We start from the raw sequence: 17,928 nt of genomic DNA, 5'->3' as shown, positions 1-17,928 counted from the left end.
CGCCGGCATGGGAGTCAGTCAGGCTGCGCTGGTATTGACCATGCTTGACTGGTGCTTTTTACATGTCACTGGCATGGGAGCCAGTGAGGCGACACTGGCATGGACCATGCTCAAATGATGCTTTTTACGTGCCACCAGCACTGGCATTAAAGAGAAAGATAATAAAATCCTTTGTATATCAGAAAAGGCTTTATGAAAACCATAATACTATAATGTGTGTGTGTGTGTGTGTATGCATGTACATATAATTGAACATTCCAGAAAGAATTCTAATTCACACTATATAAGAGATGAACACTTAGTTTCTAAGATAGTTTGATAATTGGTATGCATAAGCTCTGTTCTTGAATCACTTTTGTGCCTTTCTATTTATATGTCTCTCTCTCTCTCTCTCTCTCTCTCTATATATATATATATATATATATTATATATATATATATAACTTGTTATTGATCATGCCATGGCTGACCAGAATTACAATGTGTGTGTGTCTGTGTATATTATATAAATTTGTGTATTTCAGTTCACCTTGCATCTTTCTAGCAGAATTACAATACTAAAGAGATCAAATATATTTGATTCCATGATTATTCATCTCATGTTCAACCATCAACATAACTAATAATCTCTCCCTTGAGACAGCCGCAGAATTCCAGTTAACCTCCATTTATCATAGACACTTTATTGCACTGTGTTCTTATATTATAAACATATTATATTTCAATATTAAATTAATTCACAACTTCTGGGCATGACAAGAACAACCAAACATTGAAGTGGGTGTTGTGATTTGGGTGTCAGCAACAGTTTGTTATATTCTAGACTAAATCCTGACTTCTCTGGAAATTTCAAATATCCCAGTGTTCCAAATATTGAAGAGGAAGCTGAAGACAGTTTCAGGTAAAAAAAAGGATTGTGGACAAACTAAAGAATGCTGCAGATAATGAGTTGTTCTAATCAATGGTTTGATCCTAGCCAGACAAGTTTTGTTACCAATCTACTTGAGACCTCTCTGTTTTATGGTACAAACTTCAGCATGGCTGTGTAGTGAGAAGTTTGCTTACCAAGCACATGGTTGCAGGTTCAATCCCACTGCATGGCACCTTCAGGAAGTGTCTTCTACAGCCTGGGGCTGACCAAAACCTTGTGAGTGGATTTGGTAAACAGAAACTGAAAGAAACCCATTATATGTGTAAGTGTGTGTGTGTGTGTGTGTGTGTGTGCGTGTGTGCATGCATGCATGTGTGTTCTCCACCACTGCTCAACAACTGGTGTTGATGAAGTTACATCCCTGTAACTTAGTGGTTTGGCAAAAGAGACTGATAGAATATATATTATGCTTAAAAGAAAAAGTACTGGGGCTAGTTCATTTGATTAAGAATTCTTCAAGGCGGTGCCCCAGCATGGCCTCAGTCTTGACTGAAACACATAAAAGTTAAGATAAATCAAAACTTCCCATTAAAATTTTTTGATGCTAATTTATGTTTCACAATGGTTTTGCTACCACACGTAGGTTTCCCAAGCGGTTGGTCCCCTAAGTACTAACTAGGCTCAACACTACTTAACTATGGTGATCAGATGACAGATGGTGCATTTAGCATAATATGGCCATAAACCTCAGTTGGGAAGATCGTGTTTAAGCACAGACATCGCTGTGTGGTTAAGAAGTTTGCTTCTCAGACATGTGATTTTAGGTTCAGTCTCACAGTGTTGCACCTTAGGCAAGTGTATCCTACAATAGCTTTGTGAGCAGATTTGGTAGGCAGAAACTGAAAGAACCTGTCGTATATTTTTTTCTGTACCTCTTTCTTGAAATCATGTTGTGGTTGTTAGTGAGTGTCCATTGACTTGGAAGTGATGTTGTTTATTTCCAGTCTTCTATGAAAACCATTTCTGGCAAAGGGGGAAATATTTCCTTCTTTGGGAACAGGTGAGGTTTGGCAATAGAAACAGTACCTTGGTTACAGAAAATCAGGCTCAATAAATTCTGTTTTAATGCCTACTTTCCCATGCAAGCGTGGTAAAGTAGATATTAAAATGATGATAGTAATAAAAATTTGTTTCAGACATCAGCTAAATAAATACCAAACTTATTTTATTATATTGGTTATTATTTTAGAAATTAATTAGAAGACGGTGTTTTTGAGCATAAATACAGTAACAAAAGGGTTAAAGAATATTTAGTGAATGAAAATTAAATTTTGAAAACTAATATAAAGATAGGAAGAACTAAACATAAAGTCTTTTGATAAATTGGTAATTTTCATAAAAATAGCAGAGCCCTCAAATCTATATTCGTAATCAGCTATTAGAAAGTATGTGAGCAGAACAATATACAATACAGCTAAAATAGATACTATCTATATTTATTCTTGTTGCTATCTGGATTATAGTGTCAAGAATTTTATTCTTATTCTGGCTTTGAGTTTTTTCTTTGTTTTTTTTTCTTCAAAATATAACTTTTGAGTCAACACTTGCATTTTGTACTTACAATACATCCTTTTGAATTTTTTTTTTTTAAGCTATTATGGCTAAAGTTTATGCTTCCACAACTGATCTATGTTGACATTTGATTGGGTGCCACTTGTAATACTTTATCATTTGTATGTAATACCTTGTCTCCATCTGTATGTAATAACCTTGTGGCTGCGTAATACCTTGTTGTGTCTTTGTAAACATTGGCAGTTTGTATGTGATTACCCTGTTATTTGTTATACATTGTAGCTATCTCTATGTCCTTTGTGATACCCAGTTGTCAGCTGTAATCATGTATGCAATACATTATCATGCTGAATATTTTGTCATCTGTATATAATGTATTATTTTCATCTCTGTGATAATCTTGTCATTTGAATGTTATACATTGTCATCAATATGTAGATAATACCTTGTTAGCTATATGTAAAACTTTGTCATCAGATCTGTATGTATGACCTTATTGCCATCTGTATTTAAGACCCCCCACCTTCAGTTTGTCTTCAGTATATCCGAGGCTCACTGAGTGCCCTACATTTCCCAAATTTTCTCCCCGATTCTTTGAGCTGATAGATAGATGCCAGCCATTAAGGGTTTCATTTGTCCCTCTTTTCCAGCCATCATAGTTTTCTAGCTATGTACTTATACAATATTGGATTTTTAGTGACAACTAAACAAAGAAGTTGGAGATGGGATATTCTTAATAATTTGGGTACTTTACACTCATTAACAAAAATGTATTTAATAACTGTTGCTAATAAAAATAGAGAGAGACTTAGCATTAGAAAAATAGTAAAGATTGCTCAAAGGACATTATACATCCAGTTCAGTAACCATATCTGTTGCTTACACTTACTTTTAACCATATCTGTTGCTTACACTCTAGTTGTGTGTGTGTGTGTTGTCTGACAAAGGCTAGTAGGTCAAAGTTTCGAAGTCACTTTCAATTCTTTCCTTGTAAAAGTATAATAAATATGTACTCTAAAAAAAGTATTGAGTAATTCTTCAGTTGAATTGTTTTTATCATCTCTCAACATAAAAGCAAACACTAATGTGTGTGTGTGTGTGCATATGCATAGTGTGCGTGTGTGTGTGTGTGTGTGCTGTCACATTCATTAAATTTATCTGAAGTTGGCATGTTGTTCTATAAAATGTAGTGAAATTTACCTAGATTTCAAAGAAACAAAATTTGTCATCGTTGATAAAATAAACAATATAAAAGTTCAGTACTATCAAAGCAAATGATTATTGTAGCATGCATAATATATAGAAAACTTGTAAAATAAACAATAATTGATAATGACAGGGGGAGGGTAATACACATCATTTTTTCAGTGGGATGAAATGTTTACTAGAATAGGTTATGAGTAAAACACATGAAGTTTCCAGTCCTTTGACCAGGTGTGAAGATTGGCATTAATAATCGGAATAAGTGTTGGTTATTGATTTATGAATGATTTTTTTTTTTTAATTAGACTCTGACCACCAACCAATCACAAACTAGAGACATTTTTTCATTTGTGCTTTCGTTTTATAATCTTGAGAAATAATTTATGGTTGACATACTGTGTTCTATAAAGTGACAGTGTTTCTTGCCCCAATAATCAAAGATTTCAGCAATTTGTTTATCTTTCCCAATATTTTTGCTTGTTTCTTTCATATAAAATATATATGTATTTTGTTGGAAACATAACCATTTACAAAACCAAATGACTGAAGTTGAAAGAACCAGTTATAATCAATTAGTTATAATCAATAAAAGACGTGGCAGCTAATATTTTTGGTTCATTCTCACTGCTTCCATCATAGTCATCATCATTATCATTTCTTAATGATCTGATTTTGAAACGAGTTGATTGGTATATCTATTTGTTTATTTGATTTTTAAAAAGATGTTTCTATTTAGGTGGTGGGGGTCATTATTTTCATCTCTTTTTCTGTATCCATAATTCTCTGATGTATTATGCCTTGTATGTGTATTACTCCCTGTTAATTCTCTGAAATATTTGAAGAAATCTTTCAGGTCTTTTAGTCAGAATGTGAAGGATTTTACTTGTTTGTATGATGAATTCCTATGTTATTTGTAAGGTGCAACAGTTTTTTGTTTGAAATCTTTGAAGAAGAAAAAAAAAAAAATTTAAGTAACGTTAAGAAACTTAAATTTCAGCCTAATAAAGATAAACAGGATAAATATACATCATCATCATTTAACATCTGTTTTCCATGCTGGCATGGGTTGGATGGTTTGACAGGAGCTGGCCTAGGCTCCATATTTGCTTTGGCATGGTTTCTATAGCTGGAAACCCTTCCTAATACCAACCACTTTGCAGAATGTACTGGGTACTTTTATGCAACACTGGGCACAGGTGCATTTACGTGGCACCAACACCCATGAGTCTGCAAGATTAAGGGTGCTCAGCTGGAGAGAACTGCAGGGGACAACTATGCTTTTATTTAGCTTGGTGTATCATCTCAAGCACAGCAAACTGCCAGGAGTCTTGGTCCCTTGTCATCCCCTCTGTGAGGTCCAACATCTGAAGATCCTTTCTCACCACTTTGTCCCATGTCTTCCTGGGTCTACCCCTTCCACATGCTTCCTCCACAATTAGAGATTGGCACCTTTTGATGCAACTGTTTTCATTCATACACATTATGCGACCATATCAAAGCAGTCTTGTCTCTTGTACACTTCATCTGGTGTCTTTTATTCCCAGTTTTTCTCTCAAATCCCTTACACTTTGTTGTATATGCACACTAACATTATCCATCCACCAGTGCATAATGGTTTCATTTCTTTCAAGCAGCCTTTGCATGTCCTCTGCAGTCACAGCCCATGTTTCACTGCCATGTTGCATAGCACAAGTATCATACAATTTGCATTTCATTCTGAGAGGCCCTTCATCACTTACAGTCTGAGGGCTGCGTTTAGTTTCTGCCTGCTTTGGCAAGGTTTCTATGGCTTGATGTCCCAAGTGGTTATTTTCCTGGCTACAACACTTGTGGGGTCACTAAGTAACTTGCAAGAGGTGACCCCTTGACAAAGTGGGAATTCAGTGAGAGGTGACTTTGTGCAAAGGTGTAGAAAGGCTAAAAAATAGGAAAGGGGGACTGGAACAGGTGTCTTACTGTAAAATAGGAGCTACATCTAGTATATATAAATCACAGTATGTGTGTGTATATTAACACATTTCCACAATTCTCAAGCAATTTTCACCAAACTTTACACATACATTACTTATGTCCCAAGGATGTGATAAAGTGTCTTCAGTTCTAATCATGTTGGGTATTCAGAAATTATGACATTTAATTGCTAAATAGGAAAACTGGTATAATGCTTATCTATTGATTATTGACTCAAACTTTGTTGCAGTGCATCATAATTTTGAGTACTGTACTTCTTCATTTAAAGTAAATCTTCATTACAATAAACGACTGCTTGTAATTAACAGAATAAACTGGTGTTCAACAGTGATCTAACGTCAACCTAATGACATTTCATAACTGGATATCTTTGGACGTCATTCTTTTCTGTTGATCTAGAACTCTTTGTAGAGTGTATAGAAGAGCTGTAGAAAATGTTGTAAACTTTGAAGAATGCTAAAAATATCAACAGAGCTAAAGGTTAACATGACAGTGGCTGAAAACTAATTACAACGAAGCAGGAAATTTCAGTATTATTGAGAAATGGCTTTAGTCAATGTGTAGGAAAGTTATTGGTTGAAACTCGATATTAAGTGCTGAGAGTAAGCTATTGGCACAGAGAAGGTGTCGAGGAATCTCTGGCACGCTGTCAAGAAACTTGAACTGCACTAGATAGACAGGAGTTGTTAGCTGTAGGGGTACTCTAGAAATAAAGTCCGGAACTTCTGATATGGTTCACTAAACAAAGTAAATAGATTTCTTTTACCTAAGTAATGCAGTTGGCGTTTGAAGTTGTCTGAAAGTATGGCTGCATCTTCACTGGTTTTGGTGATGAGGATTCAGTTATTTGATCATCTGCTCATTGAATTCGGTTGTGTAAGTGGCTGAGCGTTCCACAAATACATGTACTCTTAATGTACCCCTCAAGCAGAATCAGCGTGACACAGTGTGTAACGAGGCAGTAACTTTTATTGTATTGAGTCAAAAGTTTTGCAATATTTTGCTTACTTATTTGCTGTTTTCAAGTTTCAACAAAAGCATCCTAGCATTCCTAGTAGAGGTCATCGTGTTGCACTATCTGAAGCTACCTTTCAGCCAGTTCTTTGACCCCACACTAATAACAGTTCTTGTCCTTTGAGGGAAAGAATTCCTTCACTGATGCTACCACCTCCTCTTCGTTAATGAAATGTTGCAAGTGCAGGAAGTGAGCCAAGGATCAGAACAAGTAATAATCTGAGGGAGCTAAGTTTGGACTACATGCTGGTTGTGGAATCAGTTTGATTCCCTTAAGTTCCCCAGAATTTAATCAGGGTCATTCGAGTGTTATGGGGTCATGTGTTATCTTGCTACAGAAGAGCTCACTATTTGTTTAACGAATTCCAGTATTACAAGGAGAGTTGGTACAATGTGCTTTTGTATGGTTGCCATTTATTCTGTTTCACTTGCAAAATAAGGGTCACCCTGAGGATATTAAAAAAAAAAGGATTTTCGCTCAAGATATAATTCATCTGACAGGCTTCTGTACAGTTTTTCACTACTCAATTTTACTAATTTTATTCACAAGTTATGGGTTGATCTTAGGCTATAGAAAGTGACAGTTGCCTAAGAAGCCATGCTGTGGAGTCAAAACCAATCTTCATGGTTTTGAAGGGAACTTAACTATTCAGCCATAAGTAGAGGAAGCCAAGAAATTGTTATTATTGTAGGATATATGAAAGGTTGGGGTGGGAGAGTATGATATAAGAAGTGTTTTTCAACAGACAGGTGTATGGTAACAGAAGAGTTAAAACAAAGCTATATTGCTTGTCCTCATATAACAACTGAAATAAAATAAGACTGACTGGAAAAATACTAACATTGACCTTTCAGCTCTTTCCCATTTTCCATTCATTTTTTTTCCATGCTAACAAGGCTCAAACAAATTTAGAATTGAGACATTATTTTACAGCCAGATGCATGGATGATCGGTTGACAACTTCACTACCTGTAGCTCACCAATTTTCAGAGAAGTGTAAATTAAAATACACACCCATACACACACACTGGGCTTCTTTCAGTTTCTCTCTACTGAATCAATTCACAAAGCTTTGGTGTTATTGCAGAAAACACTTGCCCAAGGTAGCTCATTGTGGGATTGAACCCAACACCACATGATCAGAAAGCAAATTTTTTCACCACACATCCATGTCTGCATCTCCGATAGACTAAAACGTATCAATGTTAAACTCAGTGTTGATTTAGATTGTTGTATAGTGATGGTGTTGTTGTTGGTGGTGGTAGTAGTAGTAGTAATTGTAATAGTTGTGATTGTAGTAATAATGTCCAACCACCTGAGTAATATTTCATGGGTAGATGGCAGAAAAATGGTTGAGCATTGCTCCATCTTGTGAATTCAGATCCCAGCTAGATCTACAGGTCTTTTATCTTCCTTAGGTCAGTGAAATAAAAGTATTGGGACTTGATGTAAATGAAATCAATAAAAGATCAAAAGATTGACTAACATGGTCTATTTTTCCACCACCCCCTCTCTCCCAGCCAAGGAATTGTAATCACCATGCAAGCAGTCTCACAGCGACTGACATAAGACTGCTGGAATCAAAGAATAACATTTAACACTGTCCTGATTATGTTTCTAATTAAATGCATTGGTTGTGTGTTTCAATTAATTTTGGAATTAATCAAGAATTTGGAATAATTAATTTTTTTCATGACAAAGCTGATGTTTGGAACTTGATTTAAATATAAACACTTTAACATAGACAGTTTTATATCAATGAACAAGGGGTGGTGGTCTCAGGCAGATTTGGTATTGAAAGGGTTAATGGTTATTAAACTTAATCTGTTTCTTCATTAAGAAATCTAATAACTCACCCACTTTGGTGATATAATTAATTCATCTGCTGATGTTTGTCATTGGTATTTCTTGATATTGTATAACTTCTAAAGTTCAGATGTGGTTTTGATTCCTAGCTGTGTGATTAAGGAACTCATTTGGTAACCATGTGTTTTCAGGTCTGTCCTATGTCTTATGAGTGGAATCTGGTAAAAAGAAACGTGGGGGGGGGGGGGGTAATTTTTGTACATTTGTTCTTTTTTCTTTCTTTTTTTTCCTATGGAAAGTATGAATAATTGCTAGAATATAAGAATAGGATGGAAGAAAGATCAGAACTTTTACCTCTGTTGGCCACCAAAAGTCTCTTTCTCTGAGTGAAAGGAAGATTGCATGATGCATGTATATGAACAGCAATGCTACATGGTAGTGAGACATGGGTTTTGAATGCAGATGACATGTGACGGCTTGAGAGGATTGAAGCTGGTATGCTCTGCTGGATGAGCAGTGTCAGTGTACATATGCAACAGAGTACTAGTGTATGGCAGGAGAAACTGGGCATAAGCAGAATTAGGTGTGGTGTGCAAGAGAAAAGACTGCACTGGTTTGATCGTGTGATGCATACGGATGTAGACACTTGCATACAGAAGTGCCAATTACTTAAAGTGGACGGTACTTGTGGAAGAGGGACACTCAGAAAGACAGGGGATGAAGAATTGAAGGCCAATCTAAAGACACTGAACCTTACGAAGGAGATGACGAAGGACTGAGATATCTGGCACATTGCTCTATTCAAGAAGACCTGCACACCACAGCAGAATTGATACCGATGCTGGTGTCACATAAAAAGTACCCAGTACACTCTGCGGAGTGGTTGGCATTAGGAACCATGTCACAGTTGGAATTCCTTTAAACTTAAGTGAACTCAGTCAGGGTTGACTTGAGATTAAACAGCCAGAAAACTAATTTGAAAGTAAAAATATTTGCCATCCTAAAAATATTTGATTTATATTATCATCTGGTTACTCAAATTCCAACTCTGATCAATGAGAGAATCACTATGTAGTTACCCAACCTGGTAGAAATAGGTGCCAAATTTCCTTTAAATTTCACTCACATTTTTTAAGAAAAAGTGGCCACTCACAGAGAATACTGTAGTCTTAAATACCCACCACCCACCCAACTGCCTGTACGAGAATGCCTTTGGTCATACATCTGACAAAATTTCCCAGATATTCTCAAAACATTCCTGACCTTAAAACCAGCCTCCTCAATAAGAACCATTACTCTGTCTATTATCATAGAATCGTTAATTCCCAGCCTAATTACCGCATCTCCTCCTTACATTATTTAAATTGTCATATAATAATTAGTCTTGTGCTCTTGCTGGTCTAGTAAATCATCTAATTGACAAAACCCTGTTTATTTACTTCACCTCATCATCTACCAGTCATCAAACAATGACTGTGGCTAGTAAAATATGGACAGAACCTAGAAGACACTCAAGTTGACTAATATTTTGTGGGTGGAATTTGGCAGATGGAAACTTGGGTGTGTGTGTGTGTAATGAAGTAGGCACAGGTGTGGCCATGTGGTAAGAAGTTTGCTTCTCAACCACATGGTTCTGGGTTCAGTCCCACTGTATGGCACCTTGGGCAAGTGTTTCACTACTATAGCTTTGAGCCAACCAAAGCCTTGTGAGTGGATTTTATAGATGAAAACTGAAAGAAGCACATTGTGTGTGTATATATGTGTGTGTGTGTCTGTTTGTCTTACCCACCCCACACTGCTTGACAACTAGTGTTATGTTTACATCTTCGTAACTTAGTGATTCAGCAAAAGCGAATGATAGAATAAGTACCAGGCTTAAAAAGGTACTGGGGTCAATTCATTCAACTGAAAGCTCAAGGTGGTGCCCCAGTATGGCCACAGTCTAATGATTTAAACAAAGTAAAAGATGAGATAAAAAAAGGTACATGTATACATGCATGCATGAGGCTAATAACATACCATAAGTTCAAAGTAGTCTTTAAAGTAAATTTAATAAAAAGTCGTTAAAGTATATTTAATGACCAGTACAATTATGAAATTATCAATTAATAACAATTTTACAAGGACCTGTAAAAAGCACCTGTGTTGGGGCCATGTGAAAAGCACCCTGTACACTCTGTAAAGAGGTTGATGTTGAGAAGAGGATCGGACTGTGGAAATTGTGCCAAAACAGACAATTAATGCCTAGTGCAGTTCTCTGGCTTTTCCAGCTGCTGTGAAACCATCCAATCCATGCCAGCACGGAAAACAAACATTAAATGATGATGATGATTTCATTGACTCAATTTTTCACAACTGTCTGACTGACTGACTAAATCCCCACCCCGCCCCCACCCTCTCCCTCTCAGCAGCTCTGTTGCCATTAGCTTCTGCAAATCTCACCACTTAAAAGTAGCAGTACATAATGAATATATTCTCCTTACAACATTAGTTTCCATTATTACATTTGCTACAGAATAAAATCTTAACCCCTTTATATCCATTTCACATTTACTATTTCAAGGCCCTTCTAAAACAGTTTTCCTTTTCTTTTTCTGACTTCTCCTTCACTCTCTTTGTATTTCTTTTTAATTCCCCCACTCCTAATCATGTTATATCTCAGTTATCTTTAACTCACCCCTACACTTCATTGTATCAATTTGCCCTTTGACCTCTTCTTAATGTTTACAACCAGCTGCCAAGTTCAGATAGCTAAACTATTTCCACAAAATTTTGCCCATTTTGTCATGTCCCATTCTGTCACCAACCTCAATTCTAACCTGTTTATTGGCAAGCTTAACCCTTTTGTCACCATATTTCTGTTGAGATGTTCTGTGTTTCTTTCAATTAATTTTGAATATAACAAAGAATTTAGTAAAATAACTTAGTTATCATTAAGCTAGTGTTAGGAACATAAATTGTGACTAAGGTTTAGTGGAAGATCTTAATTCAGAACTTTTGAAGACAAGACATTTGTACGACAGAGCCAAAGGTGGTTTCAGCCGGGTTGCTATCAAAAGGGTTAAGAGAATAGACTAAGACTAATTTTTCTTGGTTTTATTTTCATGTTGCAAGCATAGCAATTTATTCAAGATGCTTTATGCCTGTATGAAATATTAGCTAAGGTGGTTGTGATAAAGATGAAATTCCTTGCACAAGATTTGTCTTTTTAGTCTCATGTATAAGTCACACCCCTAATTTTTCTCATTTGAAGTTTTGTATAGTAAATACAATTTATACAGGAGTAAATATTGTAATTTCTGTAAAAAAAAAAAACTGTTGAGATGAAGAAAAATGATATCTTTACACAATGCTCAGCATGAAAACTATTAGGAATTTCCAGCTGTAGTTTTTCCTTCTGCTCCGTTGTAACTAAACCCTCTTCTACTTGTATACAGCATTACTTTACTGTCACTCAGAATCCTTGGTCACATACTTCAGTTGACAGCGTTCTTCATTTTGATAGAATTCTTTTGATGATTAACATTTTTATATGCTTCAACACCAGGTTATTAGCATTGCAATGCCAAAGGGAAATATTAAAATTATATATATATATATAAATGAAATGAAATGTCTAAACTTCTAACTGAACCTCCAAAGTTCTTGAGTATTTTAATATGTCACCTTAATGTATCTAATATCTTTTTTTCTTTCTTTCCCTTCTTCTATCAAGGTGTGCAAGCTCTTACGCCATATAGCTAATACTGGTCCCCTCATTATCACAGCAGAACACAATGAATCTGTTATTCATGTTACATGTCCATTGGTAAGTAAAATATCATTCTTTCTTCTTATTATTTTCAACTGAAATACCTGTCTGTCAATTGTACATCATTTCAAAGTTTTACAAAATTCTCAGGTTGTTTTTAAATTTATTCTCCAGCATATTTCATCACGGGTTACCCTAGCTAAAAATCATGATGGCTAAAATAAAGTAAAAATAAATATTTAAATGTTTCCATCTGTTTTTAAGTTCCAGTTTTCTGTGAATTGCTTCATAAATCTCTCTCTCTCTCTCTGCCTGGTTCCTCATTAGCATGAAGATATTAATTAGAGCATATTAGGATTTAATAGATAACTTACAAACTTGCAAAATGGCTGGTGTTCCCAAAGTCATTTGATATTGAAGAAGTTTATGGTTGAAATATTTTCTGTGAGAAAATCCTACAAATAGTTCCAGTTATTTAAGTTTGGGGCCAGTAATTTGATGAACATAGTTTGGTCACACATTCTGCCCCCCACCCCACCCCAAGGCAATTCGTCCGTGATGCAGATCCCTTCCTGAGATTATGTAAACAATGAGGTGGACATTGGAAATCTGGATTAGTAATGTGAAACAGGTTTTGAATTAATATCTAATCCTTTGGTTGATTGTCTCCATGTTGCATGTTTTGATTACCAAACACGGCCAGCTTCTATTAGCGATGCTGGTTATTCCCTGGGTGGAGCTGACTCGACTCTTTCCAGGTGGATGCTGACACAAGTAGAAAGAGCTAACTTGATTGGATCAGGTTTCTGAGTGTGGTAATAACGACTGTGTTTGCCATACTTGAGGAGGAATATTCTGTAGCTGGTCTCCTGAACCATTACATCGGGTAAGGTGTCTACTTCGGTTAAGCAGATACTATGTAAGTCAGCAATTACAAGTATGACTTGGTGGCAAGTACCGTGTTTTGATTAAGGTGGCAAGCTGGCAGAATCGTTAGCACACCGGGCGAAATGCTTAGTGGTATTTCATCTGCCGCTACGTTCTGAGTTCAAATATCACCGAGGTCGACTTTGTCTTTCATCCTTTCGGGGTTGATAAATTAAGTACCAGTTACGCACTGGGGTTGATGTAATCGACTTAATACCTTTGTCTGTCCTTGTTTGTCCCCTCTATGTTTAGCCCCTTGTGGGTAATAAAGAAATAAGTACCATGTTTTGACTAATTGTTTTAGGTAATTATGTAATTTATGAGTGATCATAGACATTCCTTTGGTCATCCCAACCAGAACTGATGAATGTTCGCAATAAAGAAATTTCCCTTATATAAACATCAATCTTTTTTTTTTTATATATACTGGTTTACATGATTTACAATGATTTTATGGAATCGGTTAAATTAACCCTTTCGTTATTAAATTTCTGTTGAAATGCACTGCCTTTATCTCAATCAGTTTTGAAACTAATTAAATAATTTAGTAAAATAACTTTGTCATTATTATTATTAAGCTGGTTTATGGAAGGTTTCAATGATTTTGATTAAGATCATTTTAAAACAGTAAGCTTATATCATAGAAACAGGGATGGTCACAGATGGAGTGGTATCAAAAGGCTAAACACAATGCTTCCATATTTACTGCATTGCTGCATGTTTAGTGCAGCAGCTCCCCTTCAGGGTTGGCGAAAGCGATGTGATGGACAACGAAAAACCTGGCTGATGACAGTCAAAGCTGATCTGGAACCCAACCTAGGCCCCCATATCTACGGTGTTCACTGTTGGAATAAGGAGTGGTTGGAGATCACGCGGTTGTTAGCCTCAAATCGCCAGGCCTGGTTGGCGTTTGTGAGAGATGCAGCATTGAGGATGAATGAAGCCAGCTCAACCCACCCCGGGTGGATGCTGTCTCAAGTCCAGTCAAGTCAAGTGCATTTATATTAGACAAAGCACTATTGCAATAGGTGCACAATGGGTGGTATGAGATTTCTGACGGAACTTTTAACCCTTTAGCATTCAGATTATTTGAGATTTCAGTGATGAGACTGTTTGTTTTAAATGACCTTGTGGGGTGGATGTGAGAGGCCTGATCTAGCCAGTTTGTACATAAAACAGTTAAAATATCTGAGCCTGATGTTGCAGGTTAAATATATTAGACAATATATGGGAGAAGGTAGTTGTTGACAGCTGGTAGACCAATCAGATAAAGATTATGATCTTTTGTATGTCACTAACTTAACATTGTGAATCTCTTGAGAAAGTTGTGTTCGTTGCTGCTGGCTCTGCAGAACATTTGTTACACTCAACTGCTGTTTTGTCACAGGGGATTTCCATCTCTGTGTGGGGAAAAGAAAAATGAGAAAAGAAAAAAGGAAAGGTAACAGAACTAAATGAGAGTAACTGCTGAACAAAACTGTTAACACTTGTGAATCATTTCAGGCATTTATAGTTGAGCAAATAATTTACTTGCACCGGATTCTATTACTTGCTGCTTAAAAGTTACAAAACATCTAATTATTAAAGTAGAAAAATTATCCAAAAAGTCTTTTTTATTCATTTTTTTCAAATATATAATGCTGTACTAATGATTTTCTATTTCTTATTTTACTATATGTTATATATATATATATATACACACACACACACATGCACACACCATCATCATTTAACATCCATTTTCCATGCTGGCAAGGATTGGTCAGTTTGACAGGAGTTGGGGCCAGCTGGAGAGCTACCTGAGGTCTGTTTTGGCGTGGTTTCTACACCTTACAGAGAGCAATGGGCACTTTCATGGGGCGCTGGCAGTCACAAGTCCGCAAGACTAGAATCTCTTGGCTGAGAGAGGGATGTAGAGGACATGCCCGTATGCCAAGACAGCCACAATTGTACTTAACTTGACATGTTTGTGGTGCACCTGAGCACTGTATACAATAATTTCATTATTATTATTTTTATGTCTCCTCAAGTACAGTAAACTGTCACAAGTCTTGGTTCCTTGTCATCTCCTTCCTCTGTGAAGCCCAACATCTGAAGATCCTTTCTTCCTGGGTCTACCCCATCTACATGTCCCTCCACAATTAGAGATCGGAAATTCTTGATTCAGCTGTCTTCATCACATTACCACACCAGCACAGTCTTCTCTCTGGCACACTACATCTGATGCCTCATACTCCCAATTTTTCTCTCAAATCACTTACACTCTATTGTGTATGCACACTGACATTACCCATCCAGCAGAGCATGCTGACTTCTTTCCTTTCAAGCCCTTGCATGCCCTCAGTAGTCACAGCCCATGTCTTACTGCCATGTAGCATAGCTGTTTGTACACAAACGTCATACAGTCTGCCTTTCACTCTGAGGGAGAGGCCCTTTCTTGCCAACAAAGGTAGCAGCTCTCTGAACTTTGCCCAGCTCATTCTTATTCTAGCAGCTACACTTTCAGAACTACCTCCTCTACTGCTAACTAAGTGACAGAAACTGTCTACCACTTCTAAATATCCCCCCATCCAACCCCAGACATTTGAGGGAGTCTATTTTATGTACATTCCTGGTGTTTAATGCACCTGCACATCTTCCACAAATAAAAGCTAGTTTCTCTGTTATAATACTTTTACTAGAAGAGGGCTGATAGTGACTTTGAACTGCCAGCCTGCTAGCTTTTGTTGGACTTTCTAGCAAGCTGGAACTTCAAAGTTACTGTCATCCTTCTTTGTGCACAAATATAAAAGCTCTGTACTCTACAAGCAGTATTGATTAACCTTTTTGTTACCAACCCAGCTGAAACTGGCTCTGGCTCTGTAGTACAAATGTCTTGTCTTCATAAGTTTTGAATTAAAATCTTCCACCAAACCTTAGTCAGAATTTATGTTCCTAAAACTAGCTTAATGATAACTAAGTTATTTTACTAAATTCTTTGTTATATTTAAAGTAATTGAAAGAAACACAGAACATCTCAAAATAAATACAGTAACGAAAGGGTTAATGTTGGATTAATGTTGAAATGTTTCTAATATAAATCAACATAAAAAGAAGTGCGCACGTGTGTGTGTTTGTGTGTGTGTGTATATATACCCCCTTGTTTAGTGACGTGTTTGGTGCCAGAAAAATCTGTCACCAGCAATGATCCTTTTGTTTCTGACACAACACATGTTGGTCGGGAGACTAGAGACTGTGTTTAGATTGTCAGCAATTATATGTTCGACTAAACACTGCAATAGAAAATGAAGATGGTCTATCTTTGATTAATTCAATAGCAATTGTCCCCTAATGTGACAACACATGTCCACTTGGAGGTGGGAAATCCACTCTTTGGATTAGTGTTTTTATAGAACCTATCAAATTATTTTATTATACAATAATGTGCTTTTTTCTTTTTTTTCTTTATTCTTTTTTGAAATGCTATAAAACCTAAACTTGCTTATTTCTTTAAAAATAAGCGTAAAAAGATGCAAGAATGTTCTAATTAAGGCATGAAGTCATTTGAATATTGGTGGCTAATTATTGTTTATAGTGAACAGAAGATTCCCATAATAACTTGTTGCTGTACTGTCTTCCAGTATTTGCTAACTTAGCTTTTTTTTTTTTTATTCTAATCTTATTCTCTTCAATACCAAGCATTAATCTGTGATCTGTTTCTAAAATTTAGGAACTGAAAATAAAATATTTTCTGGCTGTGTGGTAAGAAGCTTGCTTCCCAAGCATACAGTTCCAGTTTCAATCCCACTCCATGGTACCTTGGGCAACTGTCTTCTACTATAGTCTTGGGCCAACCGATGCCTTGTGAGTGGATTTGATAGACGGAAACTGAAAGAAACCCGTTGTATATATGTGTGTGTGTGTGTGTTTGTCCCCCCACCTCACTTGACAACTGATGTTGGTGTGTTTACATCTCTGTAACTTAGCGGATCAGCAAAACAGACTGGTAGAATAAGCACTAGGCTTACAAAGGATAAGTCTTGGAGTCAGTTTGTTTGACTAAAGGTGGTGCTCCAGCATGGCTGCAGTCAAATGACTAAAATGAGAAAAGAATGGCTTGGACAGTTTATTAGTCACGCATGCACACACACACACACACACATTCAGTAGTATGCTTGATGCAGTACTCTTAACCAGATATTTTCAGTGTTGAGATCAACATTTCATCTCTTAACCTACATTGTGTTACAACTGTATTATCCAAGCAGGGATAAGACAGGTTGTTATTAATGTGAGCTGTATATTATTAGGAAATCATCACTGGCCAATTTTTGATGTTTCAAATGGTTATGTAACCATTTTGTTACGCAGGTCCCATTCATTTTAGTCTATTACAGATGAAATATTTTGTTTGTAATTAATTGCTGAAGAGAGAATTACTTCTGCAACAAATTGTTACTTAATCACTTGAGACACACCCATTAAATGCATCAATATCAATAACTGGTTTGTGGGAATTTTCTAGTGACCTCCACACAATATTCATATATACATCATTATCCTTTTATGTCCACTTTCCATATTCACATGCAATGGATGGTTTATTACGTCTGGTCAAAGAGGACCGTTTAGTCTAATCAATGGCATGACAGACCTCTTTATATGGGCCCAGCATGCCTTGCAAATTGGAGAGGTGACCAGGCATAGAAACTGTGCCAAAATGGAATGTACAAATCAGACACTGTCCTTCAACCTATCTAAGAAGTTTGTTATTCTGATTAAGAACTGACTTGGACTGTGATAACCTATCCAACCAATGACAGCAAGAGAAGCA

The 17,928-nt window shown here is 36.4% G+C and overlaps 1 protein-coding gene across 3 annotated transcripts in view; it reads left to right on the top strand.

Moving 5' to 3' along the window:
* LOC115211339 (alpha-catulin) overlaps positions 1 to 17,928 on the top strand; it is a 349,449-nt gene that overhangs the window by 310,598 nt on the left and 20,923 nt on the right. For all 3 annotated transcript variants that reach the window (XM_029780108.2, XM_036508401.1, XM_029780109.2), the window contains exon 10: positions 12,153 to 12,245. In XM_029780108.2, coding sequence (XP_029635968.1) covers positions 12,153 to 12,245 — 93 coding nt within the window. The remainder of the gene's footprint in view (positions 1 to 12,152; positions 12,246 to 17,928) is intronic.

The sequence above is a fragment of the Octopus sinensis genome, linkage group LG1 (genome assembly GCF_006345805.1).
Source record: "Octopus sinensis linkage group LG1, ASM634580v1, whole genome shotgun sequence".
NCBI lineage: Eukaryota > Metazoa > Mollusca > Cephalopoda > Octopoda > Octopodidae > Octopus > Octopus sinensis.
This window is presented reverse-complemented; position numbering and strand designations above follow the sequence as displayed.